A 19,058-nucleotide genomic window follows, 5' to 3' on the forward strand; every position below is an offset into this window, starting at 1 on the left:
AGGTTTTTCAGGATATTTGCTTTCAGAAGCACCCGCCTCATTCCACTGCTCTCAGCCAGCAGGGCAATACCTGTGTCCCTCCCTGTCTTCCCACACCCCTCCACACAGAGAGGGGCCCAGTTCTCACGCCTCCTGCTACATATTCTCATGAGTTTGCTCTGAAAGCTTCTAACCTAAAATTTTCCAGTGGAAATACTTGGAAGCAAACTTTATGCTCTTATTTCTAATGCTTAAGAGGCATGCCATTCTCTTAGCCCATTTCTTCCCCTGAGTTTCCCCTGACTCCCAGCAACAATGTAAAGGTGAGAACAAAGGCTCCACACCCAATGATAGAAGGAAAGTCTGACAGAGGGGTAGGAGACAGCCAAAATAGTCTTTGTCCTTGTTCCAAGAAAAAGAACCTTTCCATAACATTTACATTTTAAAAGATCAAGGGTGGTTATCTCTAGGTGGTAGGATGATTTTCTACATTTTCCTAATTGTCTACAAGGACTATGTATTATCTTTATTTATTCTTGAGAGAGAGGGTGTGAGCAGGGGAGGGGCACAGAGAGAGGGAGACAGAGAATGGGAAGCAAGCTCCAAGCTGTCAGCACAGGGCCCAACGAGGGGCAGGCTCCAAGCTGTCAGCACAGAGCCCAACGCGGGGCTTGAACTCACAAACCGCAAGATCATGACCTATGCTAAAGTCGGACGCTCAACCAACTGAGCCACCCAGGCACCCTATGTATTATCTTTAATGTGATAATATTCTTTGGGCTCTTCTCTAATTACAAAAGCTTTTTTTTTTAAGTTTATTTTTGAGAGGAGAGTGACAGAGAAAGAGAAAGAGCACAAGTGGGGTAGGGGCAAAGAGAGAGTGGAGAGAGAATCCCGAGCAGGCTGTGCACTGTCAGCACGGAGCCCAATGTGGGGCTCAAACTCACAAACTACCGACATCATGACTTGCATCAAAACCAAGAGTCGGACATTTAACCAACTGAGCCACCCATGCGCCCCTAATTACAAAAGCATTTTGTGCTCAATGCAAAAAACTTGGAAGGCACAAAGGAAAACAAGTCCCCTTAACTCACATCATGTAAAGATAACAGCTGTTAACATTTTGGCATATGTCTTTCCAGACTTTTCTCTATGTAGAGATGCTTCATTTTTGTGATCTGGAAAAAAGTAAACAGTTAAGAGACAAAGCCTTGAGTCTTTAGTTCTCAATTTTATTTCTGTTTTTAAACAGCTTCTAACGGCTTGGAAATATCCCTAACAGCAAGGGCCTTGCCCCATGCAATCCAGGGGGCTCCCCTAGCAAGGCTGGGGTCCAGGCTCCAGTAACTCCCCCTCACCCACGTCAGCCACCAGGCCTATTTTCTCTCTTTCTCTGGAGACTTGGGACAGAAGAGGGTCTCCAGAGAGGGAAAATTGGGACTAAGGGATGGATGCTGCGTGGAAGGACTGAGCTCAGACACAGCTGCCTTTGTTAGTCTTAGGATATTTTGGGATTTGGTAGCATGCTCAGACAGACTGTGGGAGGGCGTAAAGAGGGGCTCCTGGACTCCTCTCTGGCCCCACGCATTTCTGGGCAGGGCCTACAGCACCCCTTCCTCTTGCCAGGCTTAGTGCACTGCCCTTATGGGCTGGGCAAATGGTAGCCTGCAGTAATCCAGCATGCCTTGCTGTGACCTGGTCAGTAAAGCTGCACTTTACTCCTGGCCTAGGCAGGGTAGGTGGGTCATCAGGAAGGGGATAACTTTTCAGACCTGAGAATGCCCCACCGTCTCCTACCATAGGGCTTGGGACCCACCTGTATCAACCCCTTACCAACTCTCACCTAAAGGGAATAATACAAGGGCATCTCTTTGTGAGGAGGAGCAAACCTGGGCATTTAAACCCCAAGCATGGGCAGAGCTAGGCCCCTGGTCAGAGACACCTCAATGCATGCACTAAAGCAGCAGGGGCAGCTCAGCCAGAGAGTAGGGGCCCACAGGGCTAGATCTACCCTCCCCCAAATCCTCTCCACACCCATGGTAACCATGGAAACATAACCTCCCCCCCTCCTGCCAGCTGCCTGGGTTTAGACAACCAGGCCTGGCCCACCTCCACCCAGCCAAGGCCTGAACTGACACCAGGCAGGCCAGAGTGGCCGCAGGAAGAACTGGGATTGGGCGATTTGGTGAGTCCAGGCTTCCAGCGCAGCTTGGGAGGACTACCACAGGAGCCTCCATGCCTTGCTGCCTGGGCTGGGGTCAGAGAGGGCTTCCTCAGCCAGCGGCGGGCCAGCAGAGCCAGGAGCATGGCTCGGGACGCCCTCTTCCTGTGGGCTAACAGCTACTGTGGGGCAGTAGCCCTTGCTGCAGAAGCAGCAGCCTCTGGCCCTCACTGACGGGGCTTTCTGGCTGCTGCTCCTCCTGCGCAGGCTGCTCAGCTAGCCCCCCAGGGCTGAGGATGTACCGATAGTCACTGGGGGTGCCCCCCATCGCCCCCACACCACTGCCATCCCCAGCCCCGCCGCTGGCCTGGTCCCTGCCAGGCAGCTCCAGGCGGCCTCCCTCCGCAGGCTCCTCGGCTCTCTCAAGGTTGATGTACAAGGGGTCCTGGCTGGTGGACAGCACTGACAGGTGGCCCAGGATGCTCTCCAGCTCCATCCGTAAGCATGTGAAGCTCGGGCGCTGCTTGGGGTCAGCGCTCCAGCACTGGTACATGAGCTCATACCTAGGCAGACAGAAGGGTATGGGGAGACAGTGAGGAGCCCAAAGGGGAAGCTGAGGCCCCTTAAACATACAGAACCAGGAGTTTGAAAACTTTTCTTTAACACACCCATATAAAGCACTTACTATGTATCAGGCACTCTTCTAAGTATTTTACATGTATTATTTAATTCGCACAAATAAAAGTGTGAAATAAATGATCCCGATTTCACCAATGTGGAAACTGAGGCCGAGAGAGGTTAAAAACCTTGACTAAGGTCACACATGTAGAAGCAGGTAGAAAGTGAGGCTCCAAGAGTCCCTCCTATGTTATATTGGGAGGGGGCACTAGGAGTGTTTTGTCTTGCAGAACACAGCTTGGAGTCACTGTTATTTTAATGGAAAGGATTTGAATAGCCGCCCTTTGTCCTGAATCCTCACCCACTCGGGCCGACTTAAATCTTCATTGTTCACGGACACCTTTGAACCTAGAAAAGCTTCCAGCCCTCTCCCCCGGGCAGGAACACTTTTTACATACACATTCAGGAGCCTTACAGATTCCCTGAGGTCTTATCCCTGTTCCTGGGGAATGCCTCAGGCTTAAGGAAGAGAAAAAAAAAAAAAGAACTAACTGAAAGAGGCTGAGACCAGATCCAGGCAGCGCAAATGCCTGACTCCCTTGTGCCCACAACAGAAGCCCTAAATGCTCCCCACACACTAGCCTTCCTGACAAGGGCCCCCAATGATGGGAGGAATGGTGCCAGACATCGAGGAGGCCATGGAAATGGTCGGGGCCATGAGTACGTGGCCAGGCTGGGATACATTGTCAAGGCTGTGCTAGGAGCCAACTGGCGCCTGTCCACCAGGCTGCCTGGTAGGAAGCCAGCGCCCGCCCTATTGACAACAGTAGCTCCAGCCTGGGAGGCAACTAAGTCGGGCCTGGTCCCCACTGCTCAGCAAAGCCTCTACAGCTCCAGATCTTCCTTGTGGGTACAGCCACAAGGAGACCTCGGAACCTGCCATGTCCTGAGCTGTGCTGAATAAGTAGGAGGTGTAAGGCCTGGCTAGTGCGCTCAGATTTCCCTCTGACACACAGTCCAGGCTCAGGGCACTTCAAGCTCACTGCCCTAGAGAAACAGGACTCCACCGTTCGGGCTGATACTTCCTCTACCTGTCCATGTTTCTTGGACCTCTGGTGGTCCAACCCCACGGCAAGAAATAGGGAGCAGATTCCTTCACTGGATCAATGTGGATGCCGTCCTCCCGGTACTAGTGAAAAGGTCCTCCAGGGCGCCAGGGAAACTCTGGCTTGCACAGTGTGGGAAATAACACTAGAACAAATTCCATTTGGTGCCATGGTTAAAAGGCACATATTCCAAAATCACAGGGATCTAGGTTCACATCCCAACTCATCTACTTAATAGCTGTATGACCTTGGCCATGTTACTTAACCTCTTTAATCTCAGTTCCTCATCTACAAAACGGTGATAATGACAGACTTTTCCTAACAGGGTTAGAGGGGATTACCTGAAAGAATGCCTGTAAAGTACCCAGCTAATGCTGGTAACACTGTCTTCCAGTCACGAGGGGCTCACAACACTCCCCTATTCAGTGGGTGTATTCCTACCCTGCCCTACTCCCAAAGGCTCCAGGCTCCCAGAAAGGAAAGAAGGCAGTTCCCTTCTCCCCAGGATCTTAGGTCTCTCCACTCCCTCAAGAGGAGGCCAACCTCCCGCCCCCAGCGCCCCCTCCTTGTCTAGCAAGGAATGTGATAGAGCAGCAGTTTTTTCTTGCCCTGATGCAGCCCTCTCTGAGGGGGAGGGAGGGCTCAGCCTAGGAGGTTTTCTTAGACTAGCTGGGGACTGAGAAGTAGCGGGGGTGGGAAGAAGGTGACAGAAACTTGCACTGTTGCTCAACCCTGTACCTTCTGCCCTCAGGGTTCCTGGTTCCTCCTGAAAACCGGAGAAAACATGTAAGAAAAGGTAGAACAAGAAACACAGGATGGGAAAGGGAGAGAGAAAGAAAACAGGAGGTGGCAGATAAAGAGGCAGTTTGGGGTCCCTCTAATGACAAGGACCAAAAAACAAAAGGTCCAATTGAGGTTCTGAGCTCCCAATGGACCAGCAGCTGTGCTGGCAGCCAGCACCTGAACCCCCAAATTCCTATTTCCTCCCAGAATCCCCTTCCCAGGGCACTCACACATCCTCTATACACTCTGGAGGCTGTTTCAGGCGGTTCCCGCCGATGAGGTAGTTGTAAATCTCAGCGTTCTCAATGCCAGCATATGGCGTCTGCCCACGCGTCATGATCTCCCACATGGTCACCCCGAAGGCCCACTGGGAAAGAAGCGAGGTTGGAGGGGAGATGTCATTAGGCTCCCTGAGCTGGGCAGAACCCTAAGACAAGCACATCTTAGAGCATAGAGGTGTTATAAGGGGGCAGCCAAAGCCCAGAGACCTGGCTAGGTCCCTGAGGATTCTAAAGGTCCACCCACGGTCCCTGAGGATTCCAAAGGTCCACCCACACACTGGGCCACACTGCTTATGTTACCACCAGGCCTCACTGTGCTCCCCGGCTCACCACGTCACTGTGCACAGTATATAGGTTGTCAGCCAGGCTCTCCAGGGCCAGCCACTTGACGGGTAATTTGGAGGCACAGCCCTGGCGATAGTAGTCCCCGCTATAGATCTTCCGGGAGAGCCCAAAGTCAGCCACACACACCGTCATGTCTTCTGCCAGCCTGTGAGGGGTGTTGGAGGGTGGAGTCAGCCTTCCCCCATGCTGGCAGCCGTACTAAAATCAGAGTATCTTTGCTCCCCAGCTGTCCCCACGCATAGCAGATACAGTCCCAGGTGAGAACTGACCATTAGTCTTCCTGTCATTAGCTGCTCGTTCCCACCCAAGCCCTCCGGAATTCACATACATGCAATTCCGAGCAGCCAGGTCTCGGTGGATAAAGTTCCGGGAGCTCAGGTACTCCATGCCACAGGCAATGTCCACCATGAACCGGACCAGGGTCTGCAGGGGCAGGTTCTGGTGGGGCAGACAGAGCAAACTCAGGCTGGATCTGCCCACCCAGCCAGGGCAAGATGAATGGGGTTCCCTGGCCAGAAAGCCTAATGACTGTCCTTGGAATTACTGAAAGGAGGGGGATGGAGGGACTTCCCAAGACAAAGAAGCTTTGGCAGACCTGAGAGACAGCACCCAAGAGTCAAGGCACTCCTCATGTGGGATTCCACAGATCTCTTCTCTCAGAAAGGGCCCTTGCCCAGACTAAAATGCCCAGCAGGGCTCTGAGGGAGAAGGAAGCCTTCTAGCATAAAAAGGGTAAAACCCAGCCTGCCTCTTCCCAACCAGCTTGATCAGCCCTGCTCACCAAGCCAAATTCTCTCCCAGGGTCTTTGTCCCTTTCCAACTCCTGGCCATTCCACCCCAGGCACTCACAAAGGGATTCTCCCCAATCCGGGAGGCGAGCAGGAAGGCGTGCAGGTCCCCATGCTTCATGAAGGGCAAGATGACCATGGGGATAGGGAGACGGCCTTTGGCTCTGCTTCGGAGGCTCACCCCTGGGGACAAGGGAGAGTCAGAAGCAGGGCACATAAACGTCAAGAGACAGCTTAGGGGTCTGCGTGAGCCTCCCAACTGCTAGGTCCTACCTCTAGCCCTGGCTCTGTTCCTTCTCCATAAGTCCACAGTGGCCTGGTGACTACTCAAGATTTGTCTGCCCCTAGATCTCTGGAGCATCTTCTTGTCCCCTCCTCCTCTGCCTCTGTTCAAATGGGCAGTCTTCATGTGCAGACCTTTGGTACAGGGCCTGCACACTAAATTCCTTACCTGAGTCTGATCAGATTTCAGCCAGGACTCTCCTTGCTAATTTGCTATCTGCTTATTCACCACGTAAGTCCAAACTTCTCTCCCACAGGCTGCCCTCCCACCTTGGCGGAACACAGTTTTAGCTCTATTGTATATCTGCCTCCCCTAAGAAGGAGCTCACCAACAAGCTTGGCCACATGTGGGTGGTCAAATTCCTTCATGCAAGCCGCTTCCCTGAGGAATTCTTCAATGTCGCTGGAAGCAATGATGTCAGCTGGAAAAAAAGATAGGAGAGAGGGAATGAGGGAGATGTGCCCACAATTCTGATCCAAGACTCCTAGGCCTTGTCCTTCCTGGGCTTCCCAGGGGGTTCAGGAAACAGACTGGCATGAGCAGGAGAAACCCCCATGGAGTGGGGCTATCCAACAACCTCTCTGCTTGCTAATGGTCTTCCCTTTGGTTTAGATAGTCCAGAAGCTCAAGCAACCACAGCTTTAATCACCCTGAATGAGCTCAGAGGAGTCACTGCTGATGGCAGAGAGCAAAGGCTAGGGCACAAACTTGTGTGGGTTTACGCCTCTGAATTATTCACGGGGCACAGGCAGCATACTACTTAGTGATGAGTAACTCTTCTTGGAAAGTCTAAGGACCCAGCAGAGCCTGCTTCTGTATCAGTCACCCCTTCCACTCCTCACTCCATGTCTACTACTCTTCACTCACCTTTCAGCATCTTGACAGCCACTTTCACAAAGGAGCCATCCTCTTGCTTCAGCTGGGCCTCCCGCACTGAACCAAACTCTCCTAGGAACCGACCCAAATGACGGTGAGGCCACCTTGCCCTACTGCCTCCCACCCCCTTTCCTCCCAGGTGACTCTCCACAGGGACACAAATCACTAGACTCTGGGGACATTGCAGGAGGCTCCTTTGTCTGCAGCCAAAGGGAGTATGCTGGGAGTGCTCCTCAGTCCTCCTCATCCCCAGCCACCATTCCTCCAAACATCCCAAACTCAGGCATTTACAAATAGATCCTGTTTATAGGAGCTGCCCTAAATCTACACCCCCAAAGTGACAGGAGCAACCAAACACACCCAGATATGGCAAACTCCACTCCTGCCAATCACTGTGCAGCCCCACACACCTTTGCCCAACATCCGGCCTAGGGTGAACTGCTGCTCTGGGATGAGCACATCCTCCAGTTTGTCCTTGAGTTCATCACTGATGCCCAAGCTGTCCACTGTGGGGAGAGGGGTGGTAAGAAAGGAGAGGGGCCTCTCCTGCTCCTGACTCGTACCCCAGGCTCCACCCTCAATGCAGACATGAGCTTAGTTTAGCTCTCCCATAGCTGGGGTGGAGACATCCATGAGGGTAGATCTCTGTGTCTTTTCTACTACCGTGTGCTCAGGACTCATCAATGTTCAGACACACTGGTCAAATTAATGAGCTAGCAAAAAGAATGTAGTTAGGGGCTCTCTCCCTCTCTCTCTCAAAAATAAACAAATAAACATCAGAAAACAGGGTGGCTCAGTCGGTTAAGCCTGTGACTCTTGATTACAGCTCAGGTCATGATCTTACGGTGGGGGGATCAAGCCCCTCATAGATGGAGCCCTTTGTCAGGCTCAGGGCTGGGTGTGGAGACTGCCTGGGATTCTTTCTGTTCCTCCTCAGCTCAGGTGAACTCTCTCCCTCTCTCTCAAAAATAAATAAATAAACATTAAAAAAGAAAGGAAGAAAAAAAGACAGTCCATTTTTCCTCCTATGATTCCCCACACTCACGTGTGGCTTCGATGCGTTCAGGCCTTTCCCGATTGAAGGACCGGGCTGCCCGGAAGTGAACGGCTGGCTCCCCCCGGGCCATGACACTGTCAAAGGCTTGCCTAAGAAGAAACCCAGGACTTGGAATCAGCGCCAAGATCTACGGTCACCACTTGCCTCTCCCTCCATGTCCTCACCCCCTTACCCGAACCGTGTCTCCTTCCGCCTCTTTCGAAGCAGGATGAGGGCCAAGGCAGCAGCCGTCACTAGGGCTGTCAGCACACCCAGGACTACAGGCACCCAGGATGTACGGCTATGGGGAGGGCCCTGCTGGCCTGTGGGAGACAGGGGGAGTGGCATGAGCTAGGCTGACATAAAGGAGCCCCTTTAGAATTTTCCAGTGATGGCCATCTGGTCTGGTCAAGAGGTTCTCTTAAGTCAATAAAAGTCCCAAGTGGAAAGCAGCTCCGAAGGAAGACCCAAGAGTTCCTACCCTGTCAGTGATTGGCCCTGGCTATTAGGACTTAAAACTCGACCAGAGATTCCTATGCTAGTCCTGTGGCAGGGGGAGGAGAATGACTTTTAGTTTAAATACCCTGGCCTCAACTGCTGAGTCTTTGGGTCTATTAGAGGAAAGGTACTGCCAGCCTCCTTCCACCAGTCTAGGTTGCCCTTGAAAGCCTTGCTCCCCTGTGCCCTTCCCCTGCAGGCCTTACCTGCATGGTCATGAGAAGAGACCACCAGTGGCTGACTCCAAGGCCCACAGCCAACTGCATTGGAGACGCACACACGCACAGTCAGGTCCTTCTGGGGATCCCAGCCTGTCAAGTTGGCCCTGGTCCCCTCCACTGTCAGCTCACCCTGCAGCCAGGAAAAGCCCCCATCCCATACTTAAGTCTGAGGAAAAGGCCTCCAGCTGGGGCCTGAAAGTCAGAAAAAGGTCTAGCTAGGAACACAGGAGGCAAGGGACACTGTGGGTTCAGGGGCTTCAGGAACACAACATGCTGGGAGTCATCACATTCCTGCTCCACCCTGCAGAGGCCTCTCCTGAACACAAACAAGGCTCAGTCCTGGCTGGCAGAGGTGGGGGATGGGAGGGAACTAGGCTTGGGATAAGATGGTCTTATCGGCACCCTCCCCTCCCCAATTGGTGCAGGAATGTGCTTCCTGCTTTACAAACAAAGCAGCCACCCACCGGATGCAATCCTAACTGGAGACACCATCCAATAAGGAGGGAAGAAGCCTGCAGGGGGAGGTGGGGAAAAGTGGACTCCCTCTCCCTCGGGTGGTGGGAGGCTGAGCCCACCAAAGTCCCCAGGCCCACCAAGGACGGCCATTCAGAAGCTCTAAAGGCCTTAGAGCCCTGAGAGCTGACTCTGGTACACCTGAAGAATGGAAGCTTGTCTCCCCTTACCTGGGTGCCCCTTACCTGGGTTCCGTTGTCTTGAACCCAGGACAGTTTATAGGGTCCCAGGGGGCCTTCCAAAGGGCCCTCAGGGATCACTTCTTCCCACTCCAGGATGAGGCCTGAGTCTGTGCGGATGGCATGGAGGTTCTGAGGAGTGCTGGCTGGGGCTGTACCCGAAGAGAGAAGGCTACTAAGAGCCCTGCCCTTCCCACTATCACTATCCCCTGCTGGCCTTTGGAACCAACTCCCAAGAACTACACAGCTCAGAGAGCTACAGGTGGGGTTTAAAGCTTGCCTGCTGCTTTTACTTTTAATCCTGTGGAGGACCAGTGAGTAAAGGCAGGACCCACAGCACCCTACTAGGTACAGTGCTGCTCCTGGTTACTGCTTCAAGAGCATCCTTCACCACTTCCCCCTCAAAGCCCCACCAGCCTCTTTGCAATTGCTAAGAGAAATACAAGCAAGTTCCTATCATAGGATCTTTGCACTTGCTAAGCCCTCTTCTGCATTGATTTTGCCCCAGTGTGGCTCCTTCCTTATCATTCAAACATCAGTCTCTTTACGGGGGTATGCCTGGACCACCCTGGGGCACTCTTCATCAATCTTTTCTGGTATTATCTGATCTTTTCTAATCTGCTTGTCTGTTCCACCCCCCTAGAACTAAAGCTGCATGGGAAGGGAGCTAGATTTTTCTAGTTCATAGATATGCATGCAGCAGACACTCAGTGTTTGCTGGATGAGGCAGGAACCTCTCTTTTTGGGGTAGCTTCTCTCTCAAGCAACCTCATTCAGAACTGGAGCCAACATCACCTCTTCCCCACTGGAGCCCGGCCCGGCCACTTTGCTAAGTCCCTTACCTAGACCCTTTGTCCGGAAGGGCACCCAATCAGCATATGGAGAAGGCCCCAAGGCATTGGCACAGCGCACCCTGAGACTGTAGTTGGTGGCAGGTGCCAGGTCCCGGAGCAGGCAGGTAAAAGGTGGCACAGGGACCACAACAGCCAGGACTTCCCAGTCTCCTGGTGCCTGTGTCACCTACAGAAAAGCAGCAAAGTAATGAGGGAGAGAACAGAGATAGAAAATGGGATTGTGGCATAGGCATGGGGGGTGGGGGATCTTGAGTTAATGACTCCTCTAAACCTATCAGCAAACACTTGCAACCCACCCCCTCCCACCACCCACCACTCCAATAACACACCAGGTTCCACATCTCCATGCATTTGCAAATGCTGTTCCTTTGCTTGGAATGATCTTGCTTGCTCTTCCTAGAAAAGTCCAACTCATCTTTTAAAATTGAGTGCAAATACCACTTTTTCTGTCAAAGACTTTCTCATCTACTCCAGAAAACTCATGCCCTTTTATGCTCGGTTCATAATTGGGTTATAAGAGTTACCATGTATTGTAACCAGTGCAAAGTCTCAGTTTCTCAAGGGCAGAGTAACTGAGAGCCTAGGGGCACCATGAACCAAGACTTCACCTTACATTTTGGGGGCCCAGGGCAAGAGTACAAATGGAGACCCATGTACCATGGGGCTAAATATTTAAATGTTATAAATCAGCTAACAAATTATTAAATAAAATATTCCCTGTCTTCGTATATTGACAAATAAAGCTTCCCAACAACCTGGAAGGTCAGGTTTGCATTTATAAACCTCTGATTCCTTGAATTCCCAAGCCAGAATGTGGTGGCACAAGAAGACGAAGCCTCCGAGCCAAGGGTCTGTACCGAGAGGAACATCAGATGCCCGGGTGTGGACAATGTTGCCTGCGTACCCATCCCCCACAATGGCTGCCCTTTGGACTTAGAGGTGCACAAACCAAAGATGGGCCAGGCCCTGGAAGCAGACTGGGGACCATAAGGCAAGACATCCCTAGTATCTAGAATATGGTGTAGTGTGGCAGTTGGGGAAAGGGAAGGGGGTGTCCTCATGATCTAGATAGGCATATCCCCTTGGCTCTACAGACTCCTTGCCCAGGGGCAAGGGGTGCAGCCAAAGAAGGGCCACAGTGGCATCCTCTAAATGGTATAGACCAGAGTAGCAGGGACTTCTCCTGCCAGGGGCAGGGGACTGCCTAGAACAGTTTCAAAGTGTTCATTAAATACCTTTGAGTAAACAGATGAAAATAAGACTTCATGCATTGCTTCTTGTTTTTGTTATAACCTTACCCAGATTTTCCACTCTCTGGTGTTTAGAACCCCTCGGATCCCCTTGTTCTCTTTGGCATGAGTCAGGGGGTGGGGCATAAGGGTACAGGTATCAGCTAAATCAAAGGTTTGGGTTTTTGCCGACATAAGAAAAATCCTTCCAGGCATCCCAAATCTGCTCTAGTGATCTGCTTTCCAGCCTGAAGAATGTACGGGTTAGAGCCAACTTGCCAAGTCACTTGGTTGCCAGAGTACCCTATAATAAGGGACAGTGGGTTGAGTTGTTCCTGGTAAGACAGCAACACCTGAACAGGGCTCGAAACCAAGTCCTATGGGCAAATGTAGGTAAAAGCGATACCACCGTGAACAAAGTGCCACCAAGGCAGCCACAGAACGAACATGGCCAGGAGAGTCTGTCCTCGCTCTCAGCCTACCTGGACCGTACATGATTGGAGCAGGGCCAGGCCATCAGCACCTGGTGTCCAGGCCACACTAGCATTGCTGCTGGAGAGCTTTGTCACTGTGATGTTGAAGGGGGCTGCGGGCAGTGCTGTGGACAGGGAGTGAGAGTCAGTGCCCTGGAGTTCAGTGCCCAGCAAGGATATGAGAAAGCAGAAGGCATGGGAGTCAAGCCTTGAGTCCCTCCCTAAGGTCTGGAGTTTCCCCCAACCTAACGATGGCTACTCAGCACTCCCAGGACCACAGTAATATACAAGCCAAGCAACCAGTAAGGGATAGCTGCTCATACCCAGGAGGGTGCGTTGGCTGGGGAGAGAGGTCGCCTCTCTATGAATCAGGGGCCCTGTCTGACCAAGGAATAGGGTAAGACAGTGGGTGCATGTGGGGACAGCGCCTCGGCCTTGAGAGATACAAATGAGAAGCTGTCCCTGCAGCCATAAGCCATTCCTCCACACACTGGCTCTCTCCCTCCTTTTTCCCTCCCTTTGTGCATACCAACCCTTTGGATCTCCTCTATGAACCTGCTAGGCTGTTTTCCCCAGCCCCATTCCCTCCACAGGGGCTGGCAGAAGCAAGGTTGGGCATGAGCCTTGACCATCTCCTGCTCGCTCCCTCTCTCCCTCCCTCGCAAGGACTCTGCTTCGTGATGGGAAATCTGCTGTGACGTCAGGTTTCTATTCTCATCTCAGCCACGGCAGGGTCTCAGGTGCCCTCACTAGGGATGGAGCTCTGCCAATTAACCCCTCATCCCTCAGATCCCAGCAGGGCTGCGGGAAGCTAGAACACCAAATGACTGTAACTTCATCAGCTGGCTGAGAACGCCCCTGACTCGCCCACTCTCCTTCCCTCCCTCCCTCCCCCCCACCAGTCCTCCTGCCAGTCTTCCTACCTTGAAGGCGAACGGTGGCTGGGCGAGAAGAGGCCAGGCCTTTAAGGTTGTGAGCTTCACAGGAGAACACTGTGCTCTGGGTCACCCCTGAGGCCAGAAAACCTCAGTCAGCGCCCCCCAAGCAGCAACTTGCATTTATTCTGGGACCAGGGAAGGGGGATATGTAGGCTCTGGATCTGAGTATCCTAGAAGTCCCTCAAGCCAGAGGGAAGGGCTAAACAATGGGATATGTTGGAAACAAAGGGACTTTGGAATCTAATGCGCCTGGATATAAACCCCAATGCTGGGGCTCTGTCTTCTCATCTCCCAAATGGGAGAATTGTGAGAACCAAATGACATAACACACATAAATTGCATGGCACAGTGAACACTTGAGGAATGTTCTACTACTTCCCCCCTACCTCAATCCCACCTCCTGAAGATAGCACAAAGCTCCCTCCCTTTTCTGTTCACTCCTTTATTGCACATTCCAGAGCCCTTCTTTATTTGCTCTATGCAGTATCATTGTTACATTTGCAGATTCTTTGCCTTGCAATAGTTCTCAGTTCTTTATGCATGTGTCTTGTCTCCCCAATTACACTAATTCCTTGGGGGCTGGACTGATGGCTTCTATTTCTTTTGTATTCCCTAGACCCCCCCGTGGTGCCTAGCACAGTGTGATGTGTGGAGTAGGAGTTCAGTGAGTGCTTATTATCAGGCTGGCTGTCTGAGGTCCCAACCACGTACATCTGGAGAAAACTGAACCCAAACTTCCCTCTAATCTGCTCTAGCCCAGCACCTCCTGATCAGGTCCCACAGCCCACCTCTTCTCAAGATTCATATTGCTAGGGCACTTGGCACAACAGAACCTGTCCCTCCCACCTTCCAGTGTGTGAGACCAAGCTCAGGTTCCCAACTTTTTTGGTCAGTTCAAGTCTCGACCAGGAACTTTAGCTTTATTTCACAGATAAGTGAACCTCACGAGCCTCAGTATGTGTGTGAGGATCTTGGGGTCCAGGTGGGTGTGCATTACTGCTTTGGGTGTATCTGTGTGGAGGTATGGATAAATACAGTTATTTGAGAAAATGTCTAGAAATTTCTGGAAAGGGTCATTAGGAGAGGCGGCTCCTGTATCTTTGTGCTGCGCCCCCCCCCCACCTTTCCTTCTCCCTGCCATTCCCCACTCTGCAGCCCTAGACTCTTGTCTTCTAGGCAAGTCTGCCAAACACTCCTCCTAGTTCTGCGTGGGCTGGTTCCTGGCTCCTTCCCTTGGGAGGGGTGGGGGGAATGGGTGCCCCTGGTTCCACACGATTCCATCTCCCAGGGCCAGCTGTGCATGGCCTGGACTACTGTGAAGGACAGGGAGAGGCTCCAGCACCCTCCAAACACACCCAGCAGGATCACCACTAATCGGCCTAGCTGCCAGCCTAGCACACCTGACTCAATGAGCTTAGTAATGGTGCAGGTCAGGTACCCGGGCACTGGGGTGTTTTCTGGACACTCACAATACCATACCTGGTGATTTACACAGATTTGAACTCTGCCAGCCTCACCACCCCTGCTCAAAGCCCCTCCTGATGGTGCTCACCTGTTACATTTAAAACAGAAGGAGAGGGAGCAGGTCCCCCAACCTTTGTGCCTCCTCTCCACCAGACAATGGTAACAGGTTCAGGGGGACCCACAGCCTCACAAGACAGCTGGAAAGGGGCATTGGGTGGCACTGCCAGATCTTTTGGCTCCACAGTGAAAAATGGCACACCTAAGGAGAAAGGGGGGGGGGTGGGGAATGAGCCTTGCCACCTCTCAGTTTTCAACCACCCCAAACCACAAGTTTGCTACCATTTGTAGCCCTCTATGCAGAAGGTCCCACAGGCCCTCATGATTGGGTCAACTGCAGAACAGGCCATCTAGCTGGAGAGGGAGCTTCTCTTCTTTGGAAACCTTAGGAATATACTTTATGCTGTCCTCTTGGGCATGGGAGCTTCTCTCTTCCCAGACCTGCTCTGACAGCCCTTCTCAGAGCAAGGGAGGAGGCAGAGGGTGGGGAGTGGGGGAGGGCCAGAAAGGGAGGGGGAGTGGGCGGAAGCTTTAGCAGAGTTCTGCTGGCAGGCCCCAGATCCCGTTCAGGGCCCTTTGTTACTTTCTTAGTCACTTTGTTTTCCTGGGCTGAACAGCTCTGAGCTCCCGCAGCTGCAGATCCTTCCTCCCCTCCCCCATCCCTCCTGGCCTGGCCACTTGGCAAAACAGGGTCCAGGCCCAAATGGGTGGTTGAGGCTTGTTGCTCAGACAACTGAAACTGACTGCACCCCATAGGTTGTAAGTCCTAGTTGCCCCCTTGACTCTGAAATACCCTGATTCCAATGGATATGGTGTTCCAATGTCTGGTGAAGGCCTGGAGCCTGGTCAGTCAGGCCCCAGAGGGAGTTGGGCAGCTCAGCTTCCACCAAGCTTTCTTCTGCAGAGGTGTGGTCACTAGCAGACAGCACCTGCTCCAGGCCAACATGCCCACCTGTGTCCCTGCCTCCTCACCTTCTACCGTGAGCCACACTGGCTGGGAGGTCTCGGTTTCTCCCCCATCCTCCACCTGGCACCAGTACCGGCCTGCATCAGAGCGCTCCACTGACTTCAGGCTGTGGAAACAGGACACCAGGCTCGCCTCCCAGGGTCAAGAGGGGAAGCTGTGCTGAGCAGACTCAGTGGTTCAGCCTGCCCCCACTTCTGGATGTTTCCAAACAATGCCGAGAAAGAAAAAAAACAAAAACAACCCAGACCTCTGGACAGCAGCATTGCCCCAGTTCCCAAGCCCCCCCATAAAGCATAACCTGCCCCCAGGCTGGCATGCCACACCTTCCCCCACAGTCCTGCACCTGAGGAAGCCAATCCAGTGCTGCTCACTGACTGGGATGTACACCTGATCCACACTCTGGACCACAGCCCCGTCCTTCACCCACTGTATCTCAGGCTCCTCCATTCCCTCCACACTGCAGTTGAGCTTCACCGGCTGCCCCTGAGATACTGTCAGCTTCACCGGGGCTCCCATGAGCTTCAGGCCTGAGAGGTGGGAAGGAGAAGGTGTCAGTATGCTTGAGAGGGCCCCTGTCTCTGGAAATATCACCTATTCTCTTCCAGAACGTAATTTCTGGGTCGGAGGGCTCATTCTCAGCTAATGGTCAAGAAAGTAGATGTTGGACAGGGTGGGAAGGAAGGTGGCCTGGGCCTTGTCTGGGGAGAGGAACATGACAAGCTCTCCAGGCACCATTTCTGCCACTGCCAAGTTCCCCCCAGCTCTAAGATAGTTACCTCTTCCGCATACTTCGCTACTGGGCAATGTTAAGTTCAAGCCCAACCACCAGAAGGAAGACAAGCCAGGTTGAAAAGGTGGGGCATTCTTATACACCTGGGGCAGGGTACTGCCCTGAGAATGACTGCTGCACCCATCTAGTGCAACAGGCGGCCAGCTCTCTGCCCAAGGTCTCAGGCCAGAACTCACACTGCTGCTGGCACCCCCCTACCTCACCCCGCATACCACCTTGGCAAATGAAAGGAGGCTGAGGAAGAGAAGGAGGGGGTGCTCCCCTGAAGTGGAGAACATATGGCTACAGAACCACGTCAGATCAAACACATGGCAGCCTTCCTGGCAGCCACCCGCTCTATTAATACCTGAATGTGTGCAGGGGCGGGTGCTAGGGAGGTAGGAGGTAGAAGGGAGGGGAGGGGCCCTGAACAGGGAGTCCAAGACCCCTGAGCTACTGTCACACCAACAGGAGCCACCCTGTGGAGCACTACCTTCTGCAGGCATCCACACACACAAGCGCGTGCAAGCGAACACACACACACACACACACACACACACACACACACACACACACACCCTCCTGGTCTTCTGGTATGTTTTTAAGCAGAGAGGGGCAGGTGAACTATCCACATAGCTGAATCCAGTCCTGCTTCTTCCTACCCTTTGCTGCACAGCTCTAGGCAAATTCCTGGGCTCCCTAATTCTGAGATCTACCCTTTCAGCTTGTAAATACTTGTCACTCTTCCCCTTCCCTTCTCTGAGAATCTGATATACCAGGGAGTGCTGTCTCAAAACAAGGTGCCAGCTCCATGGCTGCTACTTTAGCCTGTGTCACAGGGCCAGTCACAGGGCAAGGAGGGATAACCTCACACCCCATACACACCCAACAGTCCCAGAGGGGTGTAGTGTGAACTTGGAGATGCAGAGTGCTGTGAGGAGCACTCCCACAACCCGCAAATGCCTCAGTGGCCATGTGGGAACAGGAGACTAACCCCCACAAAGACCAGCAACCTTCCTCCAACCTATCCTCTCCAACAATCCCCGCTTCAGGAAGCTTTGAGTGGGTACAGGACCTAGAGTATGTACAGATGTTTTCTGCATCCTCACAGCCCCTGTACCCTCAATGGTGCAGGTGTGCCTCCTGGCTGTTCAGTCCAGCTCCAGTGGTTTCAGAGTGGGACCTTCGTGTGTAAGGTGGACAGAATTGGGGTCTCCAGGACTGGGAGCGGAGAGTAAACATCTAGGTACGTCGAGGCGGGAAAATCCAGTCCCGAACACCCCCCTCTGACCACTCAGCCCACAGCCCCACTCCTTTTTCCCTTCCACCCGAAGAGCCCCGGACGCCAGAAAGTTGGGGGTGGGGCCCCGGCCCGAGAGCCGGCAGCGGACCCCGCGCAGAGCCGAACCCCCCCCCCCCCGCGTTGCCCCCAATCTCGGCCTTCCAGCTCCGGTCCCCCCACCCAACTCTCCGGCCCGCCCAGGCCCGGGGCTCGCTCGGCTGCGGTTCCTCGGCGCCCACCCGGCCGCGCCCCTCCGCAGCCCCCAGCGTTCCGCCGCCTCCCGACCAACCCCTACCTGCGGCCGCGGGCTCAGCGAGCAGCAGAGCGGCCAGACTCGCCAGCAGCAGCAGCGGCGGCGGCGGCGGCGGCGGCAGCGGCGGGAGCCCCAGCCGCCCCATGCTCCGCCTCAGCGCCATCGGCGGCGACGCCGCACCATGCCGGGCCCGGCCCGCGAGCGACAAGGGAGGAGAGAGGAGGGAGGAGGCACGGAGGAGGAGGGACGAGAGAGGAGGGCCGCGGGAGGGGCGGGGGCCGGTCCGGGGGCGGCGCTGGGGCCCGCGCCTCCGAGACCCGCGCGCGCAGCGAGTCTCGGCGGCCGCCGTCAGCAGCGCGGGGTCCCCGGGGCCGCTGATGGGCCACCGCGCTCCTTCCACAGCCGTCGCCGCCGTCGCCGCCGCCGCTGATTCATGTTCTCCGAGCCGCCGCCTCCTCCCCAACCAGCCCGCCCGCAAGCCTGAGCTCGTACCGCCCCCCCGCGGAGCCTCGGGCGGCTCGCTCCGAGCGCCCACCCTGCTGCCGCCTTCCCGGCCCGCGGCCCGCCCGCGGGCCTCCCCTACCGCGGCGGCACCCCGGGCCAGCTTGCCCAGTGCCGACCCGAGGATCTGCTGGTGCCCGGCTGGCGCAGCCAGCCACGCCCCTCCTTTCCCTAAACACACTCCGGCATCGTTTCAAACCTAGCACTCCTGATCCTGCCGTCAAACCTCGCTCGAGCCTCTACCGCACCCCAATTTTTTGTCCAGGCACTGATGCCGGAACCTCGTCCCCCCTCTCAGGACATAAAGAATCTCAGTCCCCTAGATTCCCAACCATCAGAGCCCCGAAATCGTGACTCAAGGCTTCCCCCACTGGACTAACACCCCTTCGTGTTTCTTTCTTGAGGCTTTCACCCAAATTTCCCTTTTCCGTGCGCCATTTCCCACCCCTTTATCTCCAAGATCTTGAGCCTTGGGTCTCGAGTTTTCCAAGATCTTTTTGGTAATCCTCAGGTTTCATCTGACATCCCCATTACTACTCTACATAGGCCAAAGCCCAATGGCCCATATCTTTTAGGGCTGTCATTCTTCCTAGTTGCTTCCTCT

At 53.9% G+C, this 19,058-nt stretch overlaps 1 protein-coding gene across 2 annotated transcripts; it reads right to left on the reverse strand.

Annotated features, from left to right (window-relative positions):
• Positions 1-1,190: 1,190 nt before the first annotated feature.
• On the reverse strand, positions 1,191-18,152 carry TYRO3 (TYRO3 protein tyrosine kinase). 2 transcript variants are annotated; one of them, XM_023255471.2, is made up of 20 exons: positions 17,996-18,152; positions 15,993-16,176; positions 15,655-15,755; positions 14,714-14,884; positions 13,147-13,233; positions 12,233-12,348; positions 10,510-10,687; positions 9,674-9,819; positions 8,961-9,105; positions 8,450-8,579; positions 8,266-8,366; positions 7,631-7,726; positions 7,212-7,292; positions 6,673-6,765; positions 6,123-6,244; positions 5,602-5,711; positions 5,259-5,418; positions 4,878-5,014; positions 2,408-2,703; positions 1,191-2,354 (listed from the first exon to the last, which is right to left on the reverse strand). In XM_023255471.2, the coding sequence occupies exons 1-20, from the start codon at positions 18,114-18,116 to the stop codon at positions 2,320-2,322; spliced, it is 2,610 nt and encodes an 869-aa protein (XP_023111239.1). In that variant the 5' UTR covers positions 18,117-18,152; the 3' UTR covers positions 1,191-2,319. The 2 variants fall into 2 exon arrangements, with proteins under 2 accessions (XP_023111239.1, XP_023111238.1); XM_023255470.2 differs by having other exon boundaries at positions 1,191-2,703.
• Positions 18,153-19,058: the final 906 nt, after the last annotated feature.

The sequence above is a fragment of the Felis catus genome, chromosome B3 (genome assembly GCF_018350175.1).
Source record: "Felis catus isolate Fca126 chromosome B3, F.catus_Fca126_mat1.0, whole genome shotgun sequence".
In the NCBI taxonomy this organism is placed as follows: Eukaryota; Metazoa; Chordata; class Mammalia; order Carnivora; family Felidae; genus Felis; species Felis catus.

Bases quoted from the DNA above. Each gene is read 5' to 3' on its own strand.
- TYRO3 (XM_023255470.2), bottom strand. From the start codon at position 18,116: ATGGCGCTGAGGCGGAGCATGGGGCGGCTGGGGCTCCCGCCGCTGCCG. The intron at 9,106-9,673 runs GTAAGGGGCACC...TCCTGGCTGCAG, and splicing joins TTCAAGACAACGGAACCCAG to GGTGAGCTGACAGTGGAGGG. The intron at 2,704-4,877 runs GTGAGTGCCCTG...CTGTCTGCCTAG, and splicing joins CCAGAGTGTATAGAGGATGT to GTATGAGCTCATGTACCAGT.